The sequence below is a fragment of the Bos mutus genome, chromosome 26, assembly GCF_027580195.1.
Source record: "Bos mutus isolate GX-2022 chromosome 26, NWIPB_WYAK_1.1, whole genome shotgun sequence".
NCBI lineage: Eukaryota > Metazoa > Chordata > Mammalia > Artiodactyla > Bovidae > Bos > Bos mutus.
In genome coordinates this window covers 40801872-40817686 of record NC_091642.1, presented here as the reverse complement: position 1 = coordinate 40817686, position 15815 = coordinate 40801872, and the positions used below count along the sequence as shown (strand labels likewise).

The 15815-nt window shown below is 39.4% G+C and overlaps 1 protein-coding gene across 1 annotated transcript in view; it reads right to left on the bottom strand.

The window, feature by feature from the left end:
- The window catches only part of ANKRD22 (ankyrin repeat domain 22), a 29210-nt gene continuing 13395 nt past the window's right edge, over positions 1-15815 (bottom strand). Inside the window, exons 2-6 of the mRNA XM_005897711.3 lie at positions 13603-13794; positions 11498-11605; positions 6221-6298; positions 2952-3050; positions 1-2691 (exon numbers count right to left, since the gene is read on the bottom strand). Of these exons, the coding sequence (XP_005897773.1) occupies positions 2614-2691; positions 2952-3050; positions 6221-6298; positions 11498-11605; positions 13603-13794 (555 nt within the window). The 3' untranslated portion in view covers positions 1-2613. The remainder of the gene's footprint in view (positions 2692-2951; positions 3051-6220; positions 6299-11497; positions 11606-13602; positions 13795-15815) is intronic.

Sequence of the window (15815 nt, the reverse complement as noted above, 5' to 3'; positions counted from 1 at the left end):
AAAACCTCAAGAATGATGGGGCCAAGAATGAAAGATATTAAAGATTTTCAGCATTGGAAACCCACCATATTAGTAAAAGGGAGGGCAGAGATTAGGGTTAAGATTGTATTCATTCCTTCAGATTTTTTGCATTTTTGAGGCTAAAACTGACATTTAATTTTTTCAGTTAATTGAACTACTCATTGGGTCAACACAGTTTTCATGTACTATTATGTATTCTGCCATCTTGAAAGGTAGGTGTTAGCTGACAGCTAGGAATTATCTAGTCATTCTTTAAGTCATTCAAATAAACTTCCCTAAAACTTTTATTCTTGTCTATGAGCCATATTTTTGGAGCAATAAAGTAAAATTATGAATTGGAGTCAGAGGTCTTGAATCTCCAGATGGTTGCTGAATTTGAAAAAATAAGCTAGATGTTTTTACCTTATTGCTACAGAGACATAACACTATTTCAGGAAGCCAAGTTGCTTTAACCAAAAAAGAAAAATCAATGTACAGTATAGATGAAAAGGCCAAGATTCATAGCTGAGAGTCAAAGAAGATATCTTCTAGGATATTTATGAGTTTTTCCAATAAAGCATGTGTGTGTATTTCAGTACCTAGGTTCTAGCTCAAGCTTCTTTGATAATTTACAGGTTGTTGCTAGGAGACCTACTGGCTACAAATGTCTAGCCCAGTTTTCTGCCTTCAAAAATTAAACACCAGGAATAAAGTTTTAAAAATATCATGAACATAATACAACATTGTGCTTTGATCTTAACAAAGGTACTGTTATTAGACAATCATACCCAGTTCAGTTCAGTTCAGTTGCTCATTCGTGTCCGATTCTTTGTGACCGCATGGACTGCAGCACACCAGGCTTCCCTGTCCATTGCCAATTCCTGGAGTTTACTCAAACTCACGTCCATTGAGTCAATGATGCCATCCAACCATCTCATCCTCTGTTGTCCCCTTCTCCTCCTGCCCTCAATCTTTCCCAGCATCAGAGTCTTTTCAAGTGAGTCAATTCTTCACATGAGGTGGCCAAAGTAGGAGTTTCACCTTCAACATCAGTCCTTCCAATGAATATTCAGGACTGATTTCCTTTAGGATGGACTTGTTGGATCTCCTTGCAGTTCAAGGGACTCTCAAGAGTTTTCTCCAACACCACAGTTCAAAAGCATCAATTCTTCTGCACTCAGCTTTCTTTATAGTCCAACTCTCACATCCATACATGATCACTGGAAAAACCATAGCCTTGACTAGACAGACCTTTGTTGGCAAAGTAACTTGTTTATAAATCTGGATTTATTTCTTTAGAAAATTGTTCAATTTTCACACAAAGACAACAGTTATGAATTACATGGTATGGTGATTTTGCAGAACACTGACACCAAACTGAAGGCATACTGGCAATTTGTTGGAAGTTTCACTTTTTTTTTTTTTTTAATCTTCAGAGTCACCTTATAACTCAGTTCAACGTGAATGGATCTTAGATAATGTAGTAAGAGACATTTAAGGTCTTCAGAATCTATATCTACACACAACTACTTCCCTCAAAAAGTATGTGCTTAAGGTACTGTGCAGAGTTCAATGAATTTTCCTGGATTTTATTTTTTTATTAGACCTTTGTTCTGTTTGGAGATGGTAAATCTTTCATTCTTAGACTGCATTTGTTACTACATACTGTGTAGTCCATGGCTAAAAATAATCAAGATGCAGTCTTGCTTTGTAAAAATTCAATCATTTTTAAATATGCTTATTTCTGTTCTGTCTCAGAACAGACAAAGAACTTGAGACAGATCTTTCAATGTTCACTCTCTCTCCTCTAGAAGTTTAATCCAGACGCCACCTCATCACGTAGTTCTTTCTTGTAAAGAATTATTTATTCAAATAATTTACAATATTTTAATTTTATCAATAAAAAATGCACTAACAAGATTAGTAACTGCCCTGCATTCACAAGAGAATCATAAAAATATTTTTGAACAAACAACTTGATAGTCATATAATCATGTTTGAAATCAAGACGGCTCTAATTTGTAAACTGATAGCAAAACATCTCGAGATGCTGATACAGTGGCTCTTTGTAAGGGAAAAAAAAAACCTGACTTGAAGCATTTGCCAATATTTGTTGTTGACAACTGATACATGATTTTGTTGAAGATGGAATATTTACATATTAATCTCTAAACCTACACACATACATATACCATTCTGTACGAATATATCTGCTTGATTCTTCGTCTTATTACTCAAAGGAGCCTCAGAGGAACGGTTTGTCTTTTGGGGCAGGATATGGACGGGACAGCCTCTTTATAAGAGCAGTGCAACTGAAAAGACAGAACACTGATCCTTTCCTTCAGGAGAGATTGACTTTGAAACATCACCTTTTTTTGACTGATGTGGAGAGTCCAACATCTTTAGTGTCTCCCCCAGAAGGATTGTGACCACAATGAACTCCACTGAGCAAAAAACATTGGAAATACAAAGCTCTTCGAAAATGTTACCCATGGCAACCAACCTTATCCCCGTACCATGGGTGTCCCCAGAGTGAATGGTCTGCAGACCCATAATCCAAGATTGAGACACAATCCAGGCCTTTTACTACTTCTTCATATGAGATCACAAAGATTATGATGCTTTCCTTAGCATTAATTCAATCTGGGAAAATTTTAATCTCTGTGCAATATCCAGGGAAGTCTCACCATCCTGAGAAGAAAAAGAAACTGTAGTTATCGCCAAGAAAGTCAAATGTCAATGCAAAGGATCTAGTAAATAGTTTAGTGTGATTGACTCAGGCTTGGCAAGGGCTTTGAATGTCACTGGGTTCTAACTTTAATGGGATAACTTGATTCCTTAATAATTTGCTATTAACAACTTCAGGGGCAATTTATTTATGTCAACACAAGGCCAACGTTAGAAGGTGATGCTGCTGGAAGGACCTCAGACCGTGGTCCACAGATCCTTACCTTATTCTTTATCATGGGGTTTGCACGGGCTTCAAGAAGCAGAGGAATGAGCGTTTGGTTTTTCATTTCACAGGCATAGTGTAGTGCAGTGCAGCCATACTGAAACACAAAAGACCAACAATACAACGGCTCCATCAGAACCTTACACACCGTACGTGTGGCTTCTTCAGCAAGTACTTTTCATATTTTGTCTTACACAGCTAAGCCAAACCAACAGTCTGCAAACCATCCATGTGCAATTGCATTTCTTGTGCTCAAAAAGCCTGTTCTGCCTCAGTGTGTATATTATCAACATCCTGTAAGTCATCCATATCGTCCCTTCTTGTTTTCTGTTGCAGACTAAACAAATTCCGCTTATAAAAGGCTGATGCTGAACTATCCCAGGGTTTCTTTCTACAATTCTGGACAATCACCACCTTGATTATGTTACCATCTTTTCTCTTAAAGAGTTCACAAGTTTTTACAAATATCATCCTTTATGGTTCATAATCAAAATGCCTCCAGTCTGAAGAAGGTTGCTGGTGCTCAGATGTTATAGCATACCTACGAGATCAGTGCTGGTCCACATGGTCATTGCTCATCCTTGCTTTGTTGTAGCTTATATTATGTTATAAGCTTATATTATTATATTATATTATAGCTTATATTATGCTATACAATAGCAGATCTACTGCTGCTGCTGCTGCGTGGGTCTAATTTAAAACACTAACTGACAGTCAAAGGAAATTTATAGCTGAGATATTCATGCCCCAAATTTTGTCTTTTAAAAAGCAGCCAAATAACTATGATTTTGAATAATAATATTCAAGAAGTGAAGAAATAGTATGCGTGACTGTCAAGACTAATAAAATTGACTCTGGATCTTATTCCCCAGAAATTCCTCTAAGATCATAGGAAATAATGCTGCAAACACTTATTTTTTATTAAATGATAACATGTTAAATGAAGATCTGGATCTGAGTTTTTCCATGTGAAATAAATAGGATCTAATTACCTAAAAATGCAATATACTACATTATTTAGATTTGGAAAATGGACCTTAATATTTAGATGGTTTTTGAAAAATAGTGGGGAAAGAGTGTGTCTGCATGTATGTGCTTGTGTGTATGCAGAAATGTGATTTTTCTATCAGAGATGGAGAGAGGCATAGATAGTGAGAAAAATGTCCTAGGGAAATTTCAGTCATAGGCAAAGTTGTAAACCTTTTTTAAGGGAAATTAAGTTTGCAATTATTATTACGAACACATTTTTTAAAATAGATACATTCTCTGTTGACTCATTTATATGCATCCTTGGTGTAGCAAGTTGAAAATCATCAACTACTAAGTTAGAAACTAAGAAGCTCTGGATGAAATGATCTTTCAAGACATTACACGTGTTTTACATATTTTAGTTGTACAAATAACACTAAATAAGCAGAATCGTGAATTAGACAAGACATCAGAAGTCATCCAATACAGTCTGTAACCACAAATGGTTAGACAATACTTAAAGCAAACACTATTAAAAAAAGAGAAAAAAAGAAATACAACTTTTGAATTTAAATAAGAAGACCAAGCAATACCTGCAACAAACCTTTTAGGTTTTTTAAACATCTTACTTAATACATTTTAAAGTTATCTAAGAAAATGATGATGCACAGTCTATCTAAATTAATCCAAAAAATTCTACCTTAAATAAAAGGGAAAACATTAATTTCACAAATGTATTCTCTTGGGCATTCTCCTCCTGTATCTCTCTCTCTCTGTCTCTCTCTCTCTCTCTCTCTCACACACACACACACACACAGAGTGTGTTACCTCCATTTAAACATACAGTCTCTAACCACAAATGGCTAGACAATACTTAAAGCAAAAACTATTAAAAAAAAAGAAAAAATAAATAAATATACCTTTTGAATTTAAATAAGAAAACCAAGCAATACCTGCAACAAACCTTTTAGGTTTTTTAAATATCTTACTTAATACATTTTAAAGTTATCTAAGAAAATGATGATGCACAGTCTATCCAAATTAATCCAAAAATTCTACCCTAAATAAAAGGGAAAACATTAATTTCACAAATGTATTCTCTTGGGCATTCTCCTCCTGTATCTCTCTCTCTGTCTCTCTCTCTCTCTCTCTCTCTCTCTGTCTCTGTCTCTTTCTCTCTCACACACACACAGAGTGTGTTACCTCCATTTAAACAATACCGATATAACCAAAACTAAAATTACAATAATGCAAACATGGGTAGGGACATTTTTTCATCACACAAAAATGGTAATAAACATGCACACACACAGATGTACACAGCATAAAATACACAGCATGGATGTACACAGCATGGATCGTAAAGAAAACCTAAGAATATTGGTTTTCTTAGGATCAAATTTCAACTTGCGTGCCCTTTCAATAAAGAACTGGGAATCAAAGTTTCATTTTACTAATATAAGCAAAATTTCATGCCAGTAAACTTCTGATCCCTATATTATCATGTAAGAGAAGATGAGTACACGGGTATGGAGCAAAAGGTGAAAACAAAATCTTATATTTAAACAAGAAGAAAGTAGCTTACACTGCTTCTGTTATCACTGTTTTTACTGTCATTTGGATTTCTCTTTGACCTTTGCCCTTATTTTTCCTTGGTTTGCAGTTGGGGACCTTCTCACCAGTGGGTTGGGGTTTTGGCTGCAACAGCTGTTAGGATTCATTGAGCACTTACTGTGTGCCAGTTACTCTGCTCAGTGCATCACATGATGAGCCTTGTAGGAACTAGTGATGTCCCCATCTTACAGATAAGGAAACCCAAGAGTCAGGTAAGTTTAAAACTTGCCACAACTCGCATATGTAACAACCGGCAAGGTTTACGCACAGGCATTGGGGTTCCAGCTTAACTACTGAGAATGCACTTTTGTAATCAGAGCCTCCATTTTTATTACCTTCCCACTACTGGTGGAGCAGTTCTCTTAAAAATGTCCTATATTCAATAAAAGTATTAATCCCATGAGATCAGTGGCAATCTCAAGGTTGCCTGACATAGTAAAAATGAAGAAGAAAAAAGAGGGCAGGAGGGAGTGAGGCAAAGGAGGGAGGGAAGAAGAAAGGCAAGAAAGGAGGAAGGAGCAACTAACTGTTCAAGTGTTTCACAAAATAAAAAACAAGCAACTTTATAGATGACAAGTATTGTTGTTCAGTTGCTAAGTCATGTCTGACTCTTCTGAGACAAGTATACTACCCATAAATACCATTTTGAATGTTATTTCAAAGTGACTAAAAATGTAAGCTTACACAGTCTATGGCATTAACGTCAACACCAGCATTAAGCAGCATTCGTACAAGAGCCTCATTCTGCTTCGTCTTTGACACCTGTTACAACAGCAAGCACAAGAAGAACAAGAGAGGGTTATTTACAAACATTGTCTCCATCTTATATCTGGAATATTCCCATCAATAGGCTTTATTTTAATCCCAACATCCCCCTGCATCTATGAATCATTCTTAAATTCTCCCCACCCCACCCACTGCCCTCCCATAACAACTAGGGAAAGCCATAGTTGTCAGAGTGTAATCCTGGAGTAGCAGCATCAGCATCTGGGGACCTAGAAATGCAAAATCTAGGGCGCCATCCCAGACCTGCCAAATGCTACTGAGGCTGGAGTCCAGTGACCTGTCTTTCCTTTCCTCACTCAAAACCTTTCTATAACATCCCGTCGCTCTGGGGACAAAAGCAAAATCTTCAGCCTGTGGCAATCCCCATATATTCCACCCTCCGCTTATGGCCTCAGCCATCTCAGCCACACCCCCTGGCTCACCTTGCTCCAGCCACATTGGCCTCTGTTAGTCTTTCATCCAGAGAAGGCAATGGCACCCCACTCCAGTACTCTTGCCTGGAAAATCCCAAGGACAGAGGAGTCTAGTAGGCTGCAGTCCATGGGGTCGCTAAGAGTCAGACATGACTGAGCGACTTCACTTTCACTTTTCACTTTCATGCACTGGAGAAGGAAATGGCAACCCACTCCAGTGTTCTTGCCTGGAGAATACCAGGGACGGGGCAGCCTGATGGGCTGCCGTCTATGGGGTCGCACAGAGTCGGACACGACTGCAGCGACTTAGCAGCAGCAGCAGCAGCAGCAGTCTTTCATCCCCACAGGCTGCCCTGTGCCATAGAAGAGTTGCACTGAATGTTTCTTCTGCCTAGAAGCTTCCTCTCTTTCTTCTTTGCCTGGTAAATATCTCACCCTATGCCCCTCTTCCTCCAGCAGGCTTTTTCTGACCTACCTGTCCAGGCAACATCCCTCTCCATTGACCACCTCTGTGTACCAACTACCTCACGAGAATTTCGTAAGTTTCTTTCACTGTTTGATTGAGTGACTCATTCTTCACTACCATCTAACTCTCATGAGGACAAGGACCAAACCTGTTTGGTGCATCATTGTATTCCTAATACCCAGCACAGTGTCTGGCACATAAAGAGTTCAGGATGGGGAACACATGTATACCTGTGGTGGATTCATTTTGATATTTGGCAAAACTAATACAATTTGTAAAGTTTAAAAATAAAATAAAAAAAAATAAGTATGTGGTGAATGATTGAAAACATGAATGAAATTAACTAGGGTCCTCGGAAATCCACTTTTTCTGCCTAGTCCTCTGAGATTCTGATCACAGGACACTTTGAGCATCCCCCACCATTCCACTGTGTAGGGAGCATGGCTGTCCCTATTCAAGTGGGTATGTCCTGGAGTTAAGCACCTTTATCATTTAGGAAGCTCCTTAGAGCTGACTGTGGCTCAGACCATGAACTCCTTATTGCCAAATTCAGACTTAAATTGAAGAAAGTAGGGAAAACCACTAGACCATTCAGGTATGACCTAAATCAAATCCCTTATGATTATACAGTGGAAGTGAGAAATAGATGTAAGGGCCTAGATCTGATCGATAGAGTGCCTGATGAACTATGGAATGAGGTTCATGACATTGTACAGAAGACAGGGATCAAGACCATTCCTGTGGAAAAGAAATGCAAAAAAGCAAAATGGCTGTCTGGGGAGGGCTTACAAATAGCTGTGAAAAGAAGAGAAGTGAAAAGCAAAGGAGAAAAGGAAAGATATAAACATCTGAATTCAGAGTTCCAAAGAATAGCAAGAAGAGATAAGAAAGCCTTCTTCAACGATCAATGCAAAGAAATAGAGGAAAACAACAGAATGGGAAAGACTAGGGATCTCTTCAAGAAAATCAGATACCTAAGGAACATTTCATGCAAAGATGAGCTCGATAAAGGACAGAAATGGTATGGACCTAACAGAAACAGAAGATATTAAGAAGAGATGGCAAGAATACACAGAAGAACTGTACAAAAAAGATCTTCACGACCCAGATAATCATGATGGGGTGATCACTGACCTAGAGCCAGACATCCCGGAATGTGAAGTCAAGTGGGCCTTAGAAAGCATCACTATGAACAAAGCTAGTGGAGGTGATGGAATTCCAGTTGAGCTATTCCAAATCCTGAAAGATGATGCTGTGAAAATGCTGCACTCAATATGCCAGCAAATTTGGAAAACTCGGCAGTGGCCACAGGACTGGAAGAGGTCAGTTTTCATTCCAATCCCAAAGAAAGGCAATGCCAAAGAGTGCTCAAACTACCGCACAATTGCACTCATCTCACACAGGAGTAAAGTAATGCTCAAAATTCTCCAAGCCAGGCTTCAGCAATATGTGAACCGTGAACTTCCTGATGTTCAAGCTGGTTTTAGAAAAGGCAGAGGAACCAGAGATCAAATTGCCAACATCCGCTGGATCATGGAAAAAGCAAGAGAGTTCCAGAAAAACATCTATTTCTGCTTTATTGACTATGCCAAAGCCTTTGACTGTGTGGATCATAATAAACTGTGGAAAATTCTGAAAGAGATGGGAATACCAGACCAGCTGACCTGCCTCTTGAGAAATCTGTATGCAGGTCAGAAAGCAACAGTTAGAACTGGACATGGAACAACAGACTGGTTCCAAATAGGAAAAGGAGTACATCAAGGCTGTATATTGTCACCCTGTTTATTTAACTTGTATGCAGAGTACATCATGAGAAACACTGGACTGATCTGATCTGATCTGATCCAGCTGTCTTCTCTTTGCCGTTCCCTCCCACCTCAATATCTGCCTTTCTCCTCCTGTCCTCTGATGTAACACAGTCCTTTCTGATCCCTTCCCAGATTATTTCCTCTCATGTCATTTATTCCTTATGCATCACAAATTTACAACTTCAGTTCAGTCGCTCAGTCATGTCCAATTCTTTGCGACCCCATGAATTGCAGCACGCCAGGTCTCCCTGTCCATCACCAACTCCCGGAGTTCACTCAAACTCATGTCCATCGAGTCAGTGATGCCATCCAGCCATCTCATCCTCTGTAGTCCCCTTCTCCCCCTGCCCCCAATCCCTCCCAGCTTCAGGGTCTTTTCCAATGAATCAACTCTTCGTATGAGGTAGCCAAAGTATTGGAGTTTCAGCTTCAGCATCAGTCCTTCCAATGAACACCCAGGACTGATCTCCTTTAGGATGGACTGGTTGGATCTCCTTGCAGTCCAAGGGACTCTCAAGAGTCTTCTCCAACACCACAGTTCAAAAGATCAATTCTTCAGCGCTCAGCTTTCTTCACAGTCCAACTCTCACATCCCAACATGACCACTGGAAAAACCATAGCCTTGACTAGAAGGACCTTTGTTAGCAAAGTAATATCTCTGCTTTTCAATATGCATCAGAGGGCAGACGTACTGAAACCATAATCACAGAAAACTAGCCAATCTGATCACATGGACCACAGCCTTGTCTAACTCAATGAAACTAAGCCATGCCATGTGGGCCACCCAAGACAGGAGAGTCATGGTGGAGAGCTCTGACAGAATGTGGTCCACTGGAGAAGGGAATGGCAAACCACTGCAGTTTTCTTGCCTTGAGAACCCCATGAACAGTATGAAAAGGCAAAATGATAGGATACTGAAAGGGGAACTCCCCAGGTTGGTAGGTGTCCAATATGCTACTGGAGATCAGTGAAGAAATAACTCCAGAAAGAATGAAAGGATGGAGCCAAAGCAAACACAATATCCAGTTGTGGATGTGACTGGTAATAGAAACAAGGTCCGATGCTGCAAAGAGCAATATTGCACAGGAACCTGAAATGTAAGGTCCATGAATCAAGGCAAATTGGAAGTGGTCAAACAGGAGATGGCAAGAGTGAACGTCGACATTCTAGGAATCGGTGAACTGAAATGGACTGGAATGGGTGAATTTAACTCAGATGACCATTATATCTACAACTTCAGTTCCCATGAATTAATATAATACATGTACAGAGTTGACTCATTCACTGTAATTCATCTTTTTTGCCCAGGCTCCAGCTTTAAACACTGTACTGTTTTAGAGAGCAAGTTTGTGTGTCAACAAATTCTGAAACAGCCTGACCAATCATGGTTGAGACTTTTTCCTCAAAATCTCTAAAAAGGCTTGGAAGTGAAGGCAGATTCCGCCCCCCCCACACACACACACAAAAACTACAAACATTCAAATGCTGTGGACTAAATATACATTTTTAAGAACTTTTTGAGAGTATAAACAGATTATATGTTTGTCAGTGAATTATAGTTTTCCCTCTCTCTCATAAATCCAAGCCTCAGAATCAATGTTGCCAATTTAATTATAGTTCTTCAAAATTTATAACATTTAATTACTCAAGGAGATAATCACATTGCCTAGTGGCAGAGTTTGTTCTGGAGCTTATGTTGACAAGAATAACTAACACCTATAGTCTATTAGCCAGAAGGGAAGGGAGTTGGTCACTTAACTGAAATAAATTGCATATATGTTGAGTCATCTCTCAAACGTGGAGCTTGCCAAAAGAAGAACCAGATGGGAAAAACTGAATGAGTCAGTGCAAACCTGTCACTCTATTTGGGGAAAAAAAACTCAAGCTTAATTTTCTATTCATAATATGACTATATTCATATACCAACTGCATCTTTCTTTATGCAAGCAGATTACTGCACTCCAAAGATTCCTGCAAGCATGAATAAATCTACCAAGGGGAAAGGTGGGCTTCAAATTCTCCGTAAAGATCTCTTATGTTTTTCAGCTTCTGGTGCATATCTCCTGGGATCTGTTTTTTAATTCACACCAGGGTGGGTCCTAAAAGTCAGAAACTCAGAAAGACATGTACAGACTTACACTCTCCTTATAAAAAAAAAAAGAGAGAGAGAGAGAGAAAATAAACAGTAGGGAGGGGATTTTTTTAATATTTAGAATTTTTGCTTTTCCTTCAGAAGATTCGTAATCAAAATTAATTTATTTTTCCGAATAAACATTGCATAGATTATTTTATCATTGACTGATTGACCTGGGTTCCTTTCTTCTTGCTTTACTTCAATCATAGTATTGCATATATGTTGGTAATGCGATTTATAGAATACAAACCAAGAGCTTATTTTTGTTACCATTTATTTACATCTCACCAGTGTAGCAAAAATGACTCATGCTGACGATCTCTTACTCACTTATCTCATGAGTATTGTACTCACCATGAGGAAATACCCAATAAGCAGGACAGGCATTAAGAGGATAATGAGTAGATAATCAAAGAAGGTAAATCTTTTCTTCACGGCATAATGCAAGCAGGTTCTCTGTTTCTAAAAAATCCATAAAAGGACCCTTTATTAATAAAACACTTTTTCAAAAGTCAGATTTTTAAATTATAATATCAAACAATTTAGTCTGTGATTTTTATTTTTGTGATACCCGTGGCACCCTTTTTTGAAGAGTACATCTAATGAGTAAACCCTGCTTTCCATTGACCAGAATGTTGAACACAGTACAGTCGAAAGGAAAAGTTGGGCCACAGAAGAAGACAGTAAATAAAATGTACATTTTACGAATTATCAAAAGATGGATTATCACACTCAGTTTGGGGGAAAAATACATTGAGATATAAACAAAGGACTGAATTTAGTATGAAAATCTATAGTTAGTCCTTAATCTGGGCTTCCCTGGTGGCTCAGCAATAAAGAATTCAACTACAATGCGGGAAGTGCAGGTTTGAGACTTGGGTTTGATCCCTGAGTCAGGATCAGGAAGATTCCCTGGAGGAGGGCATGGCAACCCACTCTTGCATTCTTGTCTGGAGAATCCCCAAGGACAGAGAAGCCTGGCAAGCCACAGTCCATGGGATCACAAGAGTCAGACACGACTTAGCAACTAAGCTACCACCACCACCCCTCTTTAATCATCAATGGTACACACCAGAGCTTTTTGTTTGTTTGTTTTTAAGGACTCCGGTTAGGAGTGCTTACTCCTAACTCCTAGGTTAGGAGAACTTCCTGAAGGCAGTTCCTAGACCCAAGAAATGAGAAAGCATCAGTTCAAATTATTAATGTATAAGAATTAATAATAGGGGAAAATGTAACAGATTAAACCTTTTTAAAAAACATTAAAAATATTTTTTAAATTGCAGACCAAATACCACTTCTCATAAAATCTCTACTTAAGTATCCACTGAAGTCCTTTCCATCATCTCCATGAGCAGGCTGGCTCAGGTTCTCTGCCAAACAGAGCTAAGCTGCCTCCTCAGCCCGTCTTGGTGTTGACAAACATCTCCCTCTCTCAGCTTCCTAACCACCAAGTCTCCTGAGAGGGCATGAACCCAGACACATCTGTCTTGGCTGCCCGCTCTCACCACAAGGCCACCCACCTGGTTCCTCAGCTGGGTGCTGGGGCAATCATGTCACACTCCACTAAACTGCCTATCTGTTAGCCCAGCCGTGACTTGCTTTTAAACCCAACAACACAGAGAATAGGAAGCACAAATAAGAAAGTCCAGCAGTGATCCATTTTCTGATAATATATTACTCCAAATGCGGAGTTTGAAGTGACTTGGAAGGGGCAGGTGGGGCCTTATGGGCTATTTTCTGCCATTGAATGTACTCGAGTTGGTACTGGGCATTCACAATTATTACAAAGAGTGACTTTTAATATTTATTCAGTGTCCTTTAAATGTCAGCTTTACTGTGATGCCAGAATTGGACATTCCCATCGGGTTCTGAAAGGATGTTCACGGCATCTCCTGTCTGGTTTCAGGTAGCTTCATATTTATTCTTTGCAAATGTCTTACTGAAATTCTTTTATTCCATAGGCAAATTATAGAATCTTCTGGAGATCAGAACATTGACATAGTAGACAAAAGTCTAACTAATGAAATAGCAGCACCAGGTCAATACTTGTTTTCCAGGGACTCTTGCCAATTACTTTTGTAATAGTGAGGAAGTTGAGCAGGGAAAGAAGAAGGGCAAAGAGAAGCCTGGGGAGGAGGAGAAGGAGGAAAAGAAAGGAAGATACTCTTTGCAGACAAATGAGTGAACCATTCCTGTTTTGTTTTGTTTTTTCCATAAATGCAAGGACATAATCGCTATAAAACCAACAAAATACGCCTGCTCATGGAACTATACCTACCCATGGAATTAGGCTTTATTTTGCTTTTTAGCCCAATAACATGGCCTCAATAAGTGTCAGTCTCTCTAAAGTAAGGCCAAAAAAAATTTTGTTTATATTAAGAACTGCGAACAACAAGCAAATGACGCCCACTGCTTCCACTGCGCCAAGGGGAAAGGCATCACCGCGGTCACAGCCTCACCTGGTTTTTGAGATTCACATCAGCATTCCTTCTCAGAAGGAAGGAAACAATTCTCATGTGCCCCCGCCTGCAAGCACAGATCAAAGGGGTGTCTCCATTAAAGCCGTCTTGGATGTTGATATAGCTGCCGTCTTCCCTCACCCACCGCCACACTTGACCCAGGTCATTCTGATAGGCCGCCTGGCAGATGGGCTGAGGAGAGGAAAACAAAAGCAGGCTTTGAAACAGGAATAATTAAACTACAGCCAAAAAAAAAAAAATCACCTGATACCTTGAAATTCAGTGTTTTGGAACACTTGTCCTCTGCTTTGTAGATGAGATCTTGGGTCTCCATTATGCCTAGTCTTAAGTCTAGGACAAGCATAAGGACACAAGGAACCTGTTATGATTTCCTAAATTGCTTGGCACACAGGCATGTTCATCCAAGACCAGCGAGTGAAAGAATGGCTACGATATTACCAACTCAGTAAGGAAATCATGTGTTGGGTTCATGGATTAATGTCTGTCAGGAAAGCAGGATTTTACTTAAAATGAAATCAGCCTATGGGAGGAGTTCAGGGCAGCACCAAACAATGAGTTAAAGACATATGACCACCTGCTCCCTTCCAGCACACCCCACCAAGGAGCTCTGCACAGTGGGAAAGACCTATTTCAGACAAATAATATACAAATAATGAATTATATAATTAGTTGCAATTAGATGCTTTTTATTTTATAAAGCATTATAAGGAACTTTGCAAAACACAGTGGGAGGTTCTGAGCCTACCTAATCTTGCCTAATTTTCCCTCTTTGCTCTCCCTCTGAACTTCTCTCTTTTTTTCAATTTGTTGTTGTTTAGTCGCTAAGTCATGTCAGACTCTTTTGCAACCCCATGGACTGTAACCTGCCAAGCTCTTCTGTCCATGAGATTTCCCAGCCAAGAATACTGGGGTGGATTGCCATTTCCTTCACCAGAGGGTCTTCCCAGGGATCGAACCCACATCTCCTACACTGGCAGATGGATTCTTTATCACTGGGTCACCAGGGAAGCCCATGTTTAATTTTCCCATCAGGGCCTCTGCCCTTACTACCCCTTCTACAAAATAAACAAGCTAAACAAAACACTTTTCACCTCTCTCCTTACCTGGCTAACTTCTAGCTTATCCTTCATGTCATAAATTATTTTCATATTATCTAAGTCTTTGCTGACTGCAGCATTCCTTTACAGCAACTGGCATAATTATACCTCTTTTCTTACTTATAATTGTGTGTTTCACACCAGTGTGAATCAGGAGGTGTTGAGGCCACGGTGACTGAGGGGAAGCACTGAAGCTCAGGCTAGAAATTCCACTTGAATAGAGACTACTTAATTCCATTCACCACCACAGCCCCAGAAAAGATTGCTGAATTTGATCATTAATGACCATTCAGAGATCAGTTTCATGCAGTGTTGGGCAGCACTGGGAACAGAGTAGAAAAACATTAAATATTTTCAGATTTATTTTAATTAGACAGTATTTAAAGAACACTAAAAATACTTAGCACATGAATCATACTTAGTTGATGGAAGTTATTATTATCACTTCTGGGTTTCCCGGGTGACATTAGTGGTAAAGAACCCGCGTGTCAATGCAGGAGACATAAGAGACACAGGTTCGATCCCTGGGTCAAGAAGATCCCCTGGAGGAGGAAATGGCAACCCACTCCAGTATTCTTACATGGAGAATCCCATAGACAGAGGAGCCTGGTGGACTGCAGTCCATGGAGTTGCGGAGAGCTGGACATAATTTAGTGACTAAAACAAGTATTAATTAAATTAATCAGTAGTATCGGCCAAGAGGAAAAGAAATAGTGGGCAGAGAGGTTGCAAGAGAAGCCAGAAAAAGACATGGCCCAAATGCAAATGAGGCAAAGCTTCTTTTAATTATAAAATTAAATTGTTATGAATGTTCAAACTACAGCACAATTGCACTCATCACACACGCTAGCAAAGTAATGCTCAAAATTCTCCAAGCCAGGCTTCAGCAATATATGAACCGTGAACTTCCAGATGTTCAAGCTGGTTTTAGAAAAGGCAGAGGAACCAGAGATCAAATTGCCAACATCCGCTGGATCATGGAAAAAGCAAGAGAGTTCCAGAAAAACATCTATTTCTGCTTTATTGACTATGCCAAAGCCTTTGACTGTGTGGATCACAATAAACTGTGGAAAATTCTGAAAGAGATGGGAATAC